The following is a 16,525-nucleotide window of genomic DNA, read 5'->3' on the forward strand; positions in this document are numbered from 1 at the left end:
TCAAAGTGTGAAGACGGCCTCCCCAGGGGGGCTCCAAACTGTTTCAGGGGCTCAGTAAATAGAAGGAAAACAGTATTTTACTTTAGTTATCAAAAGGAGATTGTATAGTATAGCCAAGGTGTGTGTTATCTGGTTAAAGAGAGAGTTCAGTAGTTTGGGGAAACAGTTTTTCCCACTTTCCCAGAGTCAGGAACTAATAAATGCCCTAGGACACACCTTTTTTTAACTGTTTTTCGGGCGCCCACAGTCTCAATCTGCCTGGTCTAGACAGATTACTGGTGGAGGATTTATGACGAAGATATTTGCAACATTACCTTCAGTATGTCACCTTCTTGTAAAAACATACAGTTAATCATTTTAACTGTCAGCCTCTCTCCATTAAACTGCCAAACCATCCATCCAACCGCTTATCCTGCGTACAGGCTGGAGCCAATCCCAGCTGACAAAGGCGGGGTCCACCCTGGACAGGGTCACACATGGACAAACAACAACACCTAAGGACAATTTAGGGTCACCAATTAACGTATTTCGCATGTCTTTGGGTGGTGGGAGGAGAGGTACTCCCATGCAGACAGAAATGCAGGAGCAACCGGGGTTTGAACCTGCTACCTGCCAAACTGCCAAACTCACATGAAAAAGTACCGCAGGAAAGATAACAGATTCTTGACTTGTGGTTCTGCTGTGTGCAGTAAACACTGTAGTTTAGGAAAGAAGAAAAGGGGGGGAAGAGGAAGGAGAGGCCTCAGCACTCAGATGCAAAATCAGATTTTAGCCACAAGATGGACCCATCCTTACACACATGCAGGAGTCTAAACTGCAGCTTCCAAAGATAAAATAATAATAAAATAACAAATATATTGCGGAATGGGAAGATTTTAATTGGTTTTATTGGCTCAATAGGGCCTTTAACAGCGCATGCGGTGTTGGCACTGGAGAGGAAGTGTTCAGACTTTATCTTAATGAGAAAAAGTGAAAAGTCAGCTATATAAGTTAAAGGAAAAATTGCAACGTCTCTATGGATTTTAGAGGCACATTAAAGTAATTAGAAAAATCACTTAAATGACACCAGAGATTTAATACAATTTCACTTAGGACCACACATACACACTCATAAAATCCCAGTTGTGATATAAGGAATATTAGTGAGGCCAGAGGAAATAGAAATAACCACGAGGCCACTTATAAAACGCATTACTGACCACAGCAGTCTCAGTGGCTCTATAAAAGCAGAAAAATATAATCAAACTTGCTCTAAACAAAAGACCGAGTGCCGCAAACACATCATAAAAACAACTCTGTCCGTGGTCAGTATATTAAGTGTATTTCTCGCTCGGAGAGATGCTGTTCCGGAATGTGACGGAAAAAGCCGAAGACTCCGTCTGAGAGAAGAAGACAGACCAACAGTGACTCAGATGGAGGAAACCTGCGCGCCCACAGCTGCCTGCGTTACCTCCTCCCAACACTTTATTGTTTCAGGAAGACGAAAGGTAGTCTCTAAAGTTTTTAGCAGAAGAAGCACGCGGACAGAAAAACGCTTCGTGTGTGAAAGTTTTGTCCTTTTTTAGTCGTGGAAGTGTAAAAACTTAGAAACGCATCATGGGGTGAATCTGACATCTGAGGAGGATGCTGATCAGGTGATGAAAGAGTGTCGTGACCAAACTCACAGGTAAGTCTCAATAAAATATAGCACATTGTATTAATGTAACAGCATATTGTAGTGTCAATAAATATAGACTATTTAAAATGCGATTAATTAATCATTGAGGCCTGTTAAAGGTGACAGCTGCCGCACCTTCTCCACTTTACTGTGGGTCCCGGCCATGTGAAGTTTCTCTGTGTTGTTGAGTTCACTGATTCACTCTGTATGAACGCGTTTCAGTGAGATTGTTTATTGGAGGTGTATTTTCCACCCCTGTGATTTCAAGCCGCAGCGCTTCCTCGTTCTGAATTATAGATCAACTTTATTTCTGTATGTGCATCATGGCAGCTCCTCTGAGAGCTCAGCATGGGCCCCACATGTAATTATGGCCAGAGAGAGACAGTCACAATGTCACACTGTTGTTTACTGTATGTTCCTTTTGTTTAGGTCTGTAGACAGTGAAAAAAGGGAATACTCATTGAAAAACATTTCCGTTTGTCATAAAACTCCCATTTTAACATATTGTTATATATTTTCTGTCCATGTTGAGCCCTTAACATTGACACCGTGGAGCAGGTGATCAACAGCAACATCACATTTAGGCTGAGAACTAGGCTAATGTAATAACTAATCCTCCTGGAGAGGCCCGCCTCTCGCTTTGAAAACCTCTATTCTTGAGATTTCAACTTTTCTCATTTTAAGGAAAGAAATCACAGTAGAGATAAGACGTAGCTGAGATCAACTCAAAGACCACCAGATTTAGGACAAAAGAAGAGTCAGCATGGCTTTCCAACTGTAAAAAACATCACTCAAAAAGAGTTTTCATCCCGAACACATTGGGCTGAAGTTCATTCTTGACCTTTGTGAACAGTAGGCCTATATATCACACAGCTTACAGTGAATGATGACATTGCTTTTAATGTGCAATGTTTACATCAGTTTGTGCTCTTCTTCTTCTCCAAATTTATTGGTGCATTTAACCTTTTATGTTTCATTAATGCCACCAACAATGTATTGTTTCTTCATGTGATTGTAACAATAAATAAACACTCATCATGTCATTCTACACAGAGATTATAGCGATCAAAAACTATGTGTTGTACCTTTATAACTCAACAAATACATATAGAATACCTTCCTCCAGGAGCTCTGAGCTAAACCTGCATTGTCTATGTTCCCCAAACTTAGGGTTGGGACCCAAAATGGATCGCAGGCCCATTTTTATTGGGTAAAAATGTTACAATATGTAAATGTGTGATTTTTTGTTTGCTACACTGGTCTGTTTAGCTCAGATGCTTTATGAGGTTTTCTCTCTCTCTTCTCCCTAACCTGATCTTCTGTCCACATTCATACAAAAATGATATGTCTGTAGTCTTTCACAGTCAATCCTATGATGTCTAATCTAAAGTACAAGGACGAGTTTAAAGATGCTTCAATGTGTAATATGTGGAGAAGTCCTCAGTAATGAGAGTTTGGTTTTAAAATGAATAAATTGGACAGAAACATTCACTGTATCTGGGCAAAGCCCAAACATTTTGTTTTTTTCTTTGCTAAGAAGTATCCTTCAAGATTTGTTGATTCAGTTTGGCACAACATACTTGTGTGAATCTGACATTTCAACTCCAGTATACCTTTATTCATAGATTGTAAATGTGGATGTATTTTTTGTAAATTTGGGTCCCAGGGAGACACCAGATTTCTCTTTCGGGTCTTGAGTTGAAAAGGTTTGGGAACCGGTGGTCTAAGGTAATGATGGATCTAATAATGCCTGAGACTGTAGTCTAAGTTGGGAAGCATGAGGCCTAAAACTGTTGTCAGACACAAGAACTAATCTTAACAGGGGGTGGGGCAGATATTTCCCTCAGGAGCTGGTGGAGACCAAAACCAGAGCTAAAAGTTGCAGTGTAGCACCACTCCATATACAATAAATGCTCAATTACAAGTGAGCAGGAAAATGTACATAAAGCATTAAAAGTAAAAGTACTCATTAAGCAGAAATATGTCAGGATATATTATTGTACTAGTACTATCTGTGCATTACTGCGTATAGCAGGTTGAAGAGGAACTGATTTTAATACCACAGTCTGTAACATTGCATCACATTTGGGAAGTTACTCATAGGTTTTATACATTAAATATCAATATTCAAAGTAACTAGTCACTATGGCAACCAAATAAACCTAGTAAAGTAAATATTTCTTGAGTACATTTATTTCCCAATATTTACCTCTGAAATGTTTTGGAGTAGAAGTATACAGTAAGAATAAAATCGAAATACTGAAGTTAAATACACGTATCTCAAAATTGCAGACGTTCTTGGGTAAATATACTTCACTGCTGCTAACATGCTTCCCACATACACACCCACCACCCACCTTTATGAAGACAGATTTCAGCTGCCACAGTTAACTGTGTGCGCTTCATGTGTCTATAAATCACTGAACTGTTGAGAATAAACCTGATTAAATACTTGCAGGAAGAAGGTGAAAAATTCAGAAGCAGATGAAGTCCGACTGCTCCGGTTAAAACACCATTAGGTCCACATTAGGTTCACACCTGTCTGCGATTCCTCGGTCCATTTCCTACACTCTGCAATTACAGACTAAGTAACATTATTACGTTACATTATAGCTACACTTTACCTGAAGCAGGGCACTTACTGCTGCCTCTAAATGGACGGATGCCCTCAGTACTGTGAGTAGTGAGTGCTACATGTGCAACCACTGCTGATGCTTGGATATTTTTCTGGATATTATGATCCAGATACCATCATCATTCCCTGAAACTTCACTTGTTGCTAAGCAATATTAAACTAACATTTGCCAACTGAACTAGAATGATTTCTGTTTCATGGCATTAATTTAGTTTATTTTAGGCAACAGTGTGAACATTTGAGGCTTTGGGAAAAAAGTTTTAATGTACTGTATAATACTTCACATAGTTTGATGTGAACTTTGTTATTTTTATCCATTTGCTGAGTGATTTCATTGTCTAATTTTATTGTGGAAGTGTGCACACTATGTGGGTGTTTGTGTGGAGAGTACAGTAGATGAGCCTGCGTGGGAGTTAGTTTCTGTTTTGGCTGCATCTATGTGTTTTTTAACTGCATCACATGGAGACAAGTTACTTGTACGCATGGTTAATGAAGTAAACATAGATTTGCATGTTTCAGAGCAGAGCTCTCAGTTTAATCTAGTTATCATCTGTATAATGTATATGAAGACTCTCAATCATCCAGGTCATAGTGATCCAAAGAAGGTAAAAAATCAAGGGCAACTGGACATGAAGACATTTTGTCTCTCATCCAAGAGGCTTCTTCAGTTCTGACTGACTAGCTGAGAATCCCGGCCATTTAACCTCTGTGGCGTCCTTATCTGGGTGACACCGCTTGGTTCGTTAGTGCTCCTGGCAGTTGAAACGACAGTTGGGGTTGTTGGAGATAAATGTGAGATGAAATTTCATCTCTTCACAGTAAAGTGAACAGACGCTCACATTTGGCCTCATTTCACAATACCAACTACGGTCGTTCAGACTTGGCGTTACGTGACTCCAACAACCACGATGACTGTCGTTAGAACAGCCAGGAGCACTAACACCTAACAGGGATGACGACCCGTCACGAGAACCGATATTTTGTTAACAAGTCGATTCCAGTATTCAGAAAATATGACCTAGGCCTACTCGTGGTTCTAGGTACCATTGGTATCAGGTGGAATATAACAACAAGTGCAGCTGCAGGTCCACCCTTGTTTTTAGAAACTGGGGTAAAGTTAGTTTAATCCCTTAATGTAAATGCTCCGTATTTGTATAGCGCCTTTCTAGTCTTTTCGACCACTCAAAGCGCTTTTACACTACATCTTCAATTCACTCACATTTATACACTGAGCCTAAGTGCTGAAACAGAAACTATCATTCACACACATTCATACACTGGCGTGACTGCCGCCAGTGTATCTTGCCCAAAGACACTTCGACATGCAGCCTGGAGGAGCCGGGGATTGAACCGCCGGCCCCTAAATAATTAATGCCAATTGTGAATTTCCATCACATCTCTTCCTTTCAGATTGCAGCCGAGATGGCATATTCCCCCAATGCTTGTGCGTATTCCATACGTACCTAGGAACCTTTTGCAAGCACTGGTTTCTGGTTAATTCCTGTTGTTGCTTATTTGCATTATACCTGAATTTATATCTTTTCTATATTCTGTTGGGAAATTAACAATCCCCACTTAATTTAGCATCAGCTTTAAAGCAAATGAAAACAAAAATAATACATTTTCTTATATAAATGTAAATAAATTCAGGTCGGTTTTCACGGCTGTTACCTTCAATAGCTCCTTGTCAAGGCAATTTCAATTTAACCAACGATGCAATTTGCAGCACAAAGAACTATGTCTGTCTGTCCAACATGCCTGTTGCCGTCTTAAAAGTGCAATATGACCCATTCAATCGTCTATAACTTGCCGTGACATCCCTTGACCCCACAGAGGTCAGAAATGAAGAAGCCTCTTGGATGAAAGGTGAAATGTTTTCAAGTATCTTTAGTCCAGCTGCCCTTTATTTTTAACCTTCCTTATTCACATTCGATATTGTATTATGGCTTGTTACACACAAAAGTCTCCATGTCTGTGAGACTTGTCAGTCAGTATTCAGTCAGCATATATATAAAATAAAGTAAAAGCATTTTGGCTCTCAACCAATGCACATTGTGTTTTGTAGTTAACATTAAAAATATGTGGTACATCAAATTAGTTTCTGGGCGTATGGACTTGGAAGTGCATTAGAGTGCCTACATTACTAAAGAGAAGCTCCTCCTTGTCAGAAATTCCTCATGAGGGTTTGATGAAGGCTGACTCAGCTTGAGATAACAAAAACAGAGAGACATCTGACTCACATCCAGGCACATTCAAGTTATTAACAAAGCTGCTCCAAATACTCAAAAAATCTAGTAAAGAAATGAGGCAGGTGTCTTTGTATATTTTTGTTATTGTCAACAAATCCCATGAAATGACCAAAACCAACAATGTGTTAAGTCGTCTTTATTTTTGTTAAATACCGTAAAACTTAGTCCCAATTAGACGCCTGTCCTTTTCACTGGCCTGGTGTGGCTACATGTCTTGACAAATAAACGCAGACCTCAATTAGAAGCCTGGTCTGATTTTTACAGAAGTTCTTTGGATGAATAAAACCCCTAACCCCTTGTCAAAATGGACATGCTACACATGGTTAGCTCAGTTAGATTCTTTACAACTGAATGATTTAGTTTATTTTACGATGCCTGTACCAAATATAGGCAGTTCAGTGATTTAAGCAGGTTTTATTTTTTAAAAGCCTCAGTAAATTTCCCAAAAAGCTTTTTTAAAGTGTTTAAAAAAACAATACTCAAACAGGATGAAATTGTTTGGGACTATTTTCAGAGGCGGATGAATCCACATGTGGTGCTGTAGGGAGTGTTTGGGGCACCAGGACAGTGTGTGTGGGACTGAGTCAGAATAAACTACAGTGTGTTTGTTCACGGTGATGAAGGAACTTGGCACCCAGTGCAGCGGTGAGTATCCCAGATGTGTTTTTAATAGTTTTTGGACAATGGAGCTCCACTGTGGCTCAGAGGAAGAAGATATATGAATACACACACAATACTTGTTAGTCGGAGCAGTTCAATGTTTGTTTTAGTCTTTTTATGATACAATAATAGACAATTACATTTTGGTGCTATAACACCTCTAAAGATTTTCTGTTTCCAAATTGATAAAATAAAAGTGTGAAATTACAAAGTCTGAATGAGCAATTAGTACAAAGGATAAAGATTAATTTCATTTCAGTGTTACTCTAACTCATTACTCACGCCTCACTAGAGAGCTGCCGTATACTGTTCACAGTATACGGCAGCTCTTCTGTAACTGAATCTGCATGAGAAAGATTACCTCCTGTCCTCAGAACGTCCTGCGCTGACAAATAAAACAGTTTTATTTTTGTTTACTGAACCAGCACTGGAGCATCAGGATCAGACGACTGAAGAAACAGACTGGATTTTGATGAGAAAACAATATTTCTAATGGCCATATTTGTCTCTAGTTGTCACTGAGTAGGGAGCGAGATTGCCACACGAAGGTCTGAGTCAGACAAATGAAGTGGAGGTCTTCCAGCCTTTTAATATGAAAGTCACTCTTTGTGATTTGTTGCTGAGATGCAGTGGAGGGACAGTAACATAAAGTGTGAATTTCCTACTATAACGACTCTAATGTTGGAAAAAACTGACTGTTGAAGCCTCATATTAACTTCTTGTAAACTTTTAATATGTATTTTTACACAGAATGGGGACAGTGGGTTTTGTTTCATTGGAAACACATTAGAAAGAGATCTTTATGCCAGAAGGAATGATTACAGCAACCACATGAGCCTCAAGGTACCCGGGTTGTTGCCAGCAGGAGACCTCTGTTGCATCTCTCTCTCGCTGGTTTCCTGTAATTTCTCCACAGTCACTATTTATTAAAGGGATAAAATACCCTTAAAAAAGGTAGTTTGAACATACATAAAAAATGTTGTGCCTGTTAAGATTTTAATCAGCAAAAAAACCTCCTATGAATTGGACAGGTTCATTTTATTGTGGACACTTTAACATTACATTACATTCAATCATTTAGCTGACGCTTTTATCCAAAGCGACTTACAATTGCCTTGTAAGTCAGAGGTTTCACACCTCTGGAGCAACTAGGGGTAAAGTCTTTGCTCAGGGACACAATGGCATGTGTGTTAACCACATCACCACCAACTTCTGTTTTATTCCCGTCACCATGTCTTGTAATAATGTCTACTCCTGTAACGGCAGGGTTATGCTAGAAGAGAAGTAGTTCCAGACGGCCACACTGGAATGTGGGGTGAAAAACCAGCCGTCATTGCCAAGGGGAGGGAAAAGTGATAATGTTGAAATATGGCACATATTTTCAGAGAGTCTCTCCAGGGAGATATTCATACTATTGTTCTCGGACATGAAAATTGTTCACATGAAAGATGACAGAAATAATAGTGAAAAGGTTGGGGGAAAAAAACCTGAGAGAAGCTCAAATTCTGGCTCCTTTCTCGCCGCAGAGTTGATCAAGCCCTGCGTGAAATGGGTGTGAATGTCAGTTTGTGGATTAAGGAAAGTTGCGAAAATGGTCTTACACAGAGCCCTTACTCTGGGGGGAGGGGTTTTACGAGGCTTTGACAAGCTCTTTGGATGAAGCATGCTGGCTTATTATTCTGAAATGATGTAATAATCTAACTGCTGACATGCTCCAACCCTTTCTTTAAAAGCAATGTTAATGTCCAAAAATAATTTGTTTTGTGTTTTGCTTTGCTTTCCGTACTCATCGCTAATGTGTCTCTAGCAGGTAACCATGGTGAAGGAGAGTCTGCCCACCTGGGTCCACCAGGACTCTGACGAAGGTCTCGTCCACGTGAACGTCGGAGGTCTGAAGAGGAGCCTCTGCTCCAGCACACTGAAGAAATTCCCGGACACCAGACTGGGAAAACTGCTGGCCTGTGATTCAGAGGAAGATATACTGCAGGTGCGTCAGCTGGTTGGCATCTGTGCATCTTTCTCACTGGAGTTTGGTTCCAAAAATAAGTTTTTGGACACTATTAAATGTTCACTTCCTCTTTTTGTAACTCCCCTCCTCTCTTCCTTCTTTCTGCAGGTGTGTGATGACTATGACGTGCAGCAGAAGGAGTTTTATTTTGATAGGAATCCCGGCCTGTTCCCTTATGTCCTCCACTTTTACCAGACCGGCAAACTTCACATCATGGATGAGCTGTGTGTCTTCTCCTTCAGGTCTGTCTCTCTAATCTTTAACACCGGCCTCACATTCACACTTTACATCAATTAGGTTCATTTAAGCCGCAATTTGTCACAGTAGCATTAGTTCATGTGAGTAAAAATGAGTAAATAATTAAGCTGCTTTCACACAAGCAGTGTAATCCATAAATGCTCAGTCAATCTAACATGTTTGTAATTTCTATTGTTTATAACAGAGTGACTTATGTTTCCCATGCAGTCAGGAGATAGAGTACTGGGGCATCAATGAGTTCTTCCTGGACAGTTGCTGCAGTTATCGCTACCACGACCGCAAGCTGGAGAGCAGCCGGCATCGCAGCTGGGACGACGACAGCGACGTCAGCAGCATAGACACGTCTGTGGACGAGATATCTGACTTAAACAGGTAAAAAGACTGTGATTCTCAGCATGCAGCCCTCTGTTTCTTCCTCTTTCTGGTAATCCTTAACTCATTGTCTTCCTCCATCCTCACAGAGACATGCTGCATTTCCAGGAAGTGCGTTATGGGAACATTAGAAAGTGTCTGTGGCTGACGCTGGAGAACCCTGGATACTCCATCCCCAGCAAGCTCTTCAGTCTGCTGTCCATCGTGGTGGTGCTCACATCCATCGCCACCATGTGTATTAACAGCATCCCAGAGTATCAGGTCAGTACAGCGAGATGGGGTGATTATGAAGCCAAATAAAAGTGCTTACACTCACTTTTCATTAGGAGATTTCAGTCTGGAACATATTTGCAGGCTATTGGGAGTCGTTTGAATCAGAGGTGCCGTGAGGAGAGTTGCGAGGGAGGTGATCGGAGGACGATCTGAGGCAGAGATACGGTGTGAGGTGAAAGGACAGGAAGTTAGTTACCATATCTAGCCCAGTGATTTGGGATTATAGAGCTCATGGATGCAATTACGGTACTTTTGCACCCCTATGCTGCGTTTGTGTCTTAGAGTCATAATTCAGTCAAACCTAAAAACAAAGACATGATACACATACACGTAGTATTAAAATGTGTGTGACTGAGACTTTCTGAGGATTATTACTATTATCTCTGTCCAACGTCCATAAATACAGTTACAAACAGTAGGAAAAAAGATGCTCCATAATAACTGAGGATCATCATGGTTTTAAGTTTTCTTCTATATCAAAGTAAACAAGTGAAAGCTATCTGTACATCCATGGAGACACTGCAAACAGGAACTGCTTACAGCTAATTCTGCGTACCTTTAATGGAGCCTATTTGCCAAAATGTGTAGGAATGATGGGGGTGTTTTCTGAGGAAGAGCTTACAGTGTCAGACTTTGAAAGCCCCCCTGGTTGAGATGCCGCGACTCTCTGATTATGTCAAAAAAACTCACAGACAACTATTTACACAAAAAAGCAGAACTCCTGTTGGAGTTGGAAACTTGGAGGAAAAAACAATGACAGCCCAGTCAGAGGTGCATTAGTCCAATCAGATGCAGAAAGACTTCCTGTTAATGTCTCAATGAAGGAAAATACTATTGAGGATTTGAGAGCTGCCTTTGTGAGATTGCATGATTATAGCAGTAGCTGAGCTAAACAAACAAGTGTCATCTTCTCATTTGTTGCTTCTTGAGCCTTAATATTAAAAGAAACAAAATAACAAGTAGAAAATACTGTGAAATTATGAAGTCTGATATCAGATGTTTAAACACCGGCTGTGAGGAGAGTTTATGAACGTTAAGCACAATGGTGCTGAAAATAGGTTTAGAAATCATTAAAAATGTGTCTGTGCAGGTTTTCAGTCATCCAGGTCTTAGTTGCAGATGTGGTCACTAATCTTTCTCCTCTTTCCTCTCAGACTTTTGATGATGAAGGGAAGTTGGTGGAGGACACGACCACGCAGGCTCTGGAGGTGTTCTGCACCTGCTGGTTCACCTTCGAGGTAAGGAGATAAAAACAAAGCGTGCCGTGTCCTGGGGGTGTCTGAAAACAGAAGATACTTGTCACCGTAAAACAAATGTGAGTGAGTATGTTTTTTGCGTCTCTGAGGTGGTGACGCGGCTGCTGCTCGCACCGAACAGGAAGAAGTTCTTTCATCACCCTCTGAACATTATCGACGTGGTGTCTGTGGCGCCCATCTACATCACCCTGGTCTTTGACATGACTTTGGGATCAGAGTCTGAGCTGGGAAACCTGGGACGACTCATACAGGTTTAAAAATCGTTATTAGTTATTATTAAATTAAATGTATTTAACCATTTTAATGAAGAAAGAGCAACTTCTGTACTTACTTGATCCTCTTTATTTTTTCCATCTGAGCTGAACTGAACCACGTACAATACCACAATGACCACAGCTGCTGAGTTGAACAGACTTGTTTTTATGCGAAAGATGGACTGAAATGTATAATGCATCAATCTCTCTCTCTCTCTCTCTCTTTCAGGTGTTCAGGTTAATGAGGATCTTCAGAGTTTTGAAGTTGGCCCGACACTCGACAGGACTGCGGTCGCTGGGAGCGACGCTTCGGGTGAGTCAGGACTCGTTAGGTAACGCTCGACTTCCCGACTCGAGGCAGACACACGGTGACATTCTCCCACCACAGAAACCTCTCAGGAAAAATAAAAACAGCGCGATTGATTTTTTATTTTGTTTGTGACATTTTGGTCTGTTGACCTTTCTGTGTCAGATAACGGTTGATGGGTTGTGAGCAGATGTAGGTCTGAGCTGATATGTCACACACACACACACACACACACACACACACACACACACACACACACACACACACACACACACACAGATTTAGGGGGTTTTTTTGTTTTGAAGATTTTTGATTTTCAGTGATTTGCAGAAGGATTGCTCTTCAGGGTAACAATGTAAGACGAAAGTAGCAAACACCAAGAGAACTAATGTACTCATGACTCATTATTGATTAGTCCTTTGAGACCGTATCTTACAGTGGAGGACACGGTAAATGACACGGCATGGTTCAACTTAGCTGCAGTGAAACAGGTGGATGTAAAAATATGACAAAATGCTGTTTGATCTGATGCAGATGCCTTCTTAACAGTTGAACGAGCCTTTAAATTACTAATTTAATTAACTTTGAGGCATGAAACGGTGTGAATGGATGTGGTTTGACAAGGCTGAGCAGGTTGTTAGACCGTGTGTCATTTCAACTAGGTAAAGACAACCTTCCTTCACTGTTGGATGAATTTACGCCTCAGTTTTCAGGTTTTCCTGCTGAAAATATGGTGGCAATTGTGGACGTTTGTTTGGTTTCATCTAAAATCATAGACCGTAAATGCCATCTGAATACATTTGGGTTGAGGAATAAAGGAACAGGACATGCAGTTGCACAGTTGCGCCTCTGTGGCATCTAGCTAAAGTGTTTTTCAAGAGGTTTAGGTGTTTGAGGAGGCTCAGTTTAAATTCAAAAGTGCTGCTCACTGCTGTCACGTAAACAACTTCCCAGAGATATTATAGCTCGGCCCTGTTAGTTCCCTCTGCAGTTTATGTTTTCCAAATAAAGCAGTGGAAACTGTGCTTGGGAGATACAGCATGGGTTTGTGAAGTCCGTCTGCAGTGACAGATGTCAACATTTACCTCAAGTCAGACAGCGATTGTTGGTTTATGAAGGGATAACGGAGTTCTCTCCTCCGGCAGGACTTTTGACGTCAGTTCGGTCAGACATTTTCTCGTCTGATGTCATGTAAAGTGTATCAGTTACACCAGCAGAGATGTTGTATCTGTTGCAGAATCAGTAACCACAATATACGACTGTGCAGCTGCTCCTGGGTTTCGTTACATCTTCATTACATCTGCCTCCTCCCTCGACAGGAGATGTAAAGTATCTGAGATTAGAACAGCAGGCCTTGTTACAGTCTCATCTACCATAACAGAGGCCACGGAGGAGGAGGAGGATTGCATCTCTATAAAACATCATTATGCATGACTTGTGACATGAATGGATAAATCAAAGAATTTGTTTAACTTTTAAAAAAGTCGCTAGTTTGCTGGATTTGGATGCACTGTATTTACATTTAGATTAAAGTGGCACTTAAATAAATACTCCTGATTCGTGAGCAGCATCAGCAGTGAGACACTGAGAGCTTTGTTGGTCTCTTCCCTGCATATCAACTAATGCAAAACCCTAAACAGAAGACATTGGTTTAAATTTGAGCCAATGTACTAAAAATCTGGACATAGGGACTGGGTCTGAATCACAGCTGCTGCCCATACAAGCATGAAGCTTAACTCTAAAACACAACACATTATAAATAGCAAAGTGTCACCTGATGAACCCCCACGTACCTAGAGAGCAGGAGCAGCTGTTCATTGATTACATTTCAGCATTTAACACAGTGATAGCATCCAAACTTCGACCACTGGACACTGGAGAGAGAGCGGTGGAGAAAGTGAACACATTCAAATTCATTGGTGTTCACATATCAGAGGATCCAAGGAAGGTTAAAGTCAATAGCAGCTGGACTTTGTTGAAGTCCGAGAGACTTCTTCGGTTCTGACTGACTGGTGGGGGAATTCACCTATATAACCTCTGTGGGGTCGTTGCCAAGATGATCGATACCGCTGGTTCATTAGTGCTGAGTACAAACATCGACACAAAGTCATGTAAATGTAAATGCTCCGTACTTGTATAGCGCCTTTCTAGTCTTTTTGACCACTCAAAGCGCTATTTACACTACATCTGCAGTCACACACATTCATACACTGAGCCTAAGTGCTCAAACGGAAACTAACATTCACTCATAAAAGTGTTATTAGCCGCCAGGGGCAATTCGGGGTTGAGTATCTTGCCCAAGGACACTTCAACACGCAACCAGGGGGAGCCAGGGATTGAACCGCCGACCTTCCGATTAACGGCCAACCCGCTCTACCTCCTGAGCCACAGCCACCCATTACCCCCCTTGTTATATATTTACAGCTTTGCATTTTATTTTTGGTTGAGGCTGAGCTTTTATTTTCTTCTTCTTCTCTGGTGTCTTTAAAGAGTCCCCAGAGTGAGGCTGGATTACAGGACCTGAGCTGGAGACATTTAAAGTTTCTAACAAGCTTCCCTCCATCTTGTGTCTGCAGCACAGTTACCGTGAGGTCGGCATCCTGCTGCTGTACCTGGGTGTCGGAGTGTCCGTCTTCTCTGGCATCGCTTACACCGCTGAATATGAAGAGGTAAAGCTTGACTGATGTTTGATGACATTGATGCCTCACTGTCTGATGCCTCTGTACTTTTACATGCAGGGTTTTATTAGGGATCCAAGCATAATTTGAGCAATGAAGAGCTTGTTATGATCATAAATAACAGATAAATTGCTAATTTTTTGCCGAAGTTATGTTGTTATTCAAGCAGGCAAGTTTTGTAACATGAACTTTTTAATTTGAATGTATTTGTACATAAAGCACCTCCGTCTGTTTCCAGGATGTGGGTCTGGACACCATCCCGGCCTGCTGGTGGTGGGGGACGGTGAGCATGACCACGGTGGGCTACGGGGACGTGGTTCCCGTCACGGTGGCTGGGAAGCTGGCGGCCAGCGGCTGCATTCTGGGCGGCACCCTGGTGGTGGCGCTGCCCATCACCATCATCTTCAACAAGTTCTCCCACTTCTACCGGCGACAGAAAGCTCTGGAGGCGTCGGTGAGGAACAACAACCGCAGGAAGATGAGGATAAGCTGCGAGAAGGAGCCGGAAGAGGAGGACGAGGGATCGGACGGGGACAGCCGATGTCTGGACGATGACGACATTGATGATATCGAGGAGGACGATGTAGACTATGAAGACGAAGGAGGTGTAATAAATTATAGCTATGTGGAACATTCATCCTTCACGTCAATACTGAGGAGGAAGGAGCTGCATCAGCTGTGAGAAAGAGCTCAACCTGCTGAAGGCTGCGTTCACACTGGAGATTAAAACTGCTTCGACTCCCATCGGATGTTTTCAGCTCTGATTTGAACCTGATTTTCATCTGATCCAAGGCCACGCAAATGTAGTATGACGATGGCCGTCATCAAAATAAATGGACTGAACCAGCAGCGAAGACAAGTGAAGGCTGCGGTTTGAATAGACTCTGGGTAGATGCTTCTAAAAAAGTTAGAGGGGTCATGTTGTAAATGACGGTCTGACACAAAAGTGGCAAATTTTGGATCTGACATGATCTGCTGTAGTTTGGTCTCATTGTGCATGTGGGATGTTTCAGGGTGGAGGTTTGTTCACACTGATCAACGTGAAGAATAACAGACACATAAAAGGTCAACCTGAATATTAAGGTCAGCAGTACTGTGGGAATGATGAACTGAACTGAACAAGACTGAAGTGAAATAGCATGCATGCAAATGAAAATACCTGAATAAAAAACAACATGATAAACTACGAGAAGTACTTTTGTGGAAGGCGTAGAAAGAAGATATATTTACGAAGCAACACTAAATGTTTATTAAAAAAAATGCTGAGCTCTGTGGGGTGCAAGGTTAATGCCTGTTACATGTGCTTGCTTGCTTGAGCGTGAATGCAGGAAATGTGCAGCCATGCTAGCAGCTCGGTGAGACTGTACTAAACTAAATGTTAACATCCGTATGCTAACATTCTAGCAAAGTCAATGCTAACATGTTGACGTTTAGCAGGTGTAATGTTTTGGCATGCCTTTAGCGTGTTAGCATGCTAACATTTGCTAATTAGCTGAGCCTTCAGCTGAGGCTGATGATAAACCAAAAAACGTTGAAATTTTGACCTGTTGAAATGGCACCTAATGAAAAGTTTGAGGATCACCAACGTTGTTACATTAAGAACATGAATGTCTGAACCAAATGTCACAGTAACTCTCCAATATTAGGTCCAACTGACGGACTTTGTCTGTCATCCATAGATCCACGCTGTTAGCATGACTGGGAACAGGAATCTGTGTAATATGTTGATGTTCGAACTTCAGACAGACCAATGTCATTTTGAGAATAGATAAAAGTAAAGGAATCCTGCATGTGGAAAAAATCATTTCTGATTCTAATATTATTATTACTATTACATTGCATCCATAATATTTATGTATTTCTAACCTGCAAATTTGAGCCAAATAGTGAAATAACAACAGACATTTTCTACAGTGTT

General features: G+C 41.2%; 1 protein-coding gene across 1 annotated transcript; it reads left to right on the forward strand.

Annotated features, from left to right (window-relative positions):
- The first annotated feature begins 1,645 nt into the window (after window positions 1-1,645).
- Window positions 1,646-15,637, forward strand: si:dkey-43k4.5 (potassium voltage-gated channel subfamily S member 2). Its single transcript, XM_046028559.1, has 10 exons — window positions 1,646-1,666; window positions 9,009-9,188; window positions 9,318-9,451; window positions 9,675-9,839; window positions 9,929-10,100; window positions 11,267-11,350; window positions 11,458-11,619; window positions 11,852-11,935; window positions 14,506-14,598; window positions 14,846-15,637. The coding sequence occupies exons 2-10, from the start codon at window positions 9,018-9,020 to the stop codon at window positions 15,287-15,289; spliced, it is 1,509 nt and encodes a 502-aa protein (XP_045884515.1). The 5' UTR covers window positions 1,646-1,666; window positions 9,009-9,017; the 3' UTR covers window positions 15,290-15,637.
- Window positions 15,638-16,525: the final 888 nt, after the last annotated feature.

Source organism: Micropterus dolomieu, linkage group LG18 (genome assembly GCF_021292245.1).
Source record: "Micropterus dolomieu isolate WLL.071019.BEF.003 ecotype Adirondacks linkage group LG18, ASM2129224v1, whole genome shotgun sequence".
In the NCBI taxonomy this organism is placed as follows: domain Eukaryota; kingdom Metazoa; phylum Chordata; class Actinopteri; order Centrarchiformes; family Centrarchidae; genus Micropterus; species Micropterus dolomieu.

What these genes read in the sequence shown, in the direction of transcription:
- si:dkey-43k4.5 (XM_046028559.1), top strand. Translation starts at nt 9,018, where the DNA reads ATGGTGAAGGAGAGTCTGCCCACCTGGGTCCACCAGGACTCTGACGAA. An exon ending in CAGAGGAAGATATACTGCAG is followed by an intron (nt 9,189 to 9,317) that starts GTGCGTCAGCTG and finishes TTCTTTCTGCAG; the next exon opens with GTGTGTGATGACTATGACGT. An exon ending in CCTGCTGGTTCACCTTCGAG is followed by an intron (nt 11,351 to 11,457) that starts GTAAGGAGATAA and finishes TGCGTCTCTGAG; the next exon opens with GTGGTGACGCGGCTGCTGCT.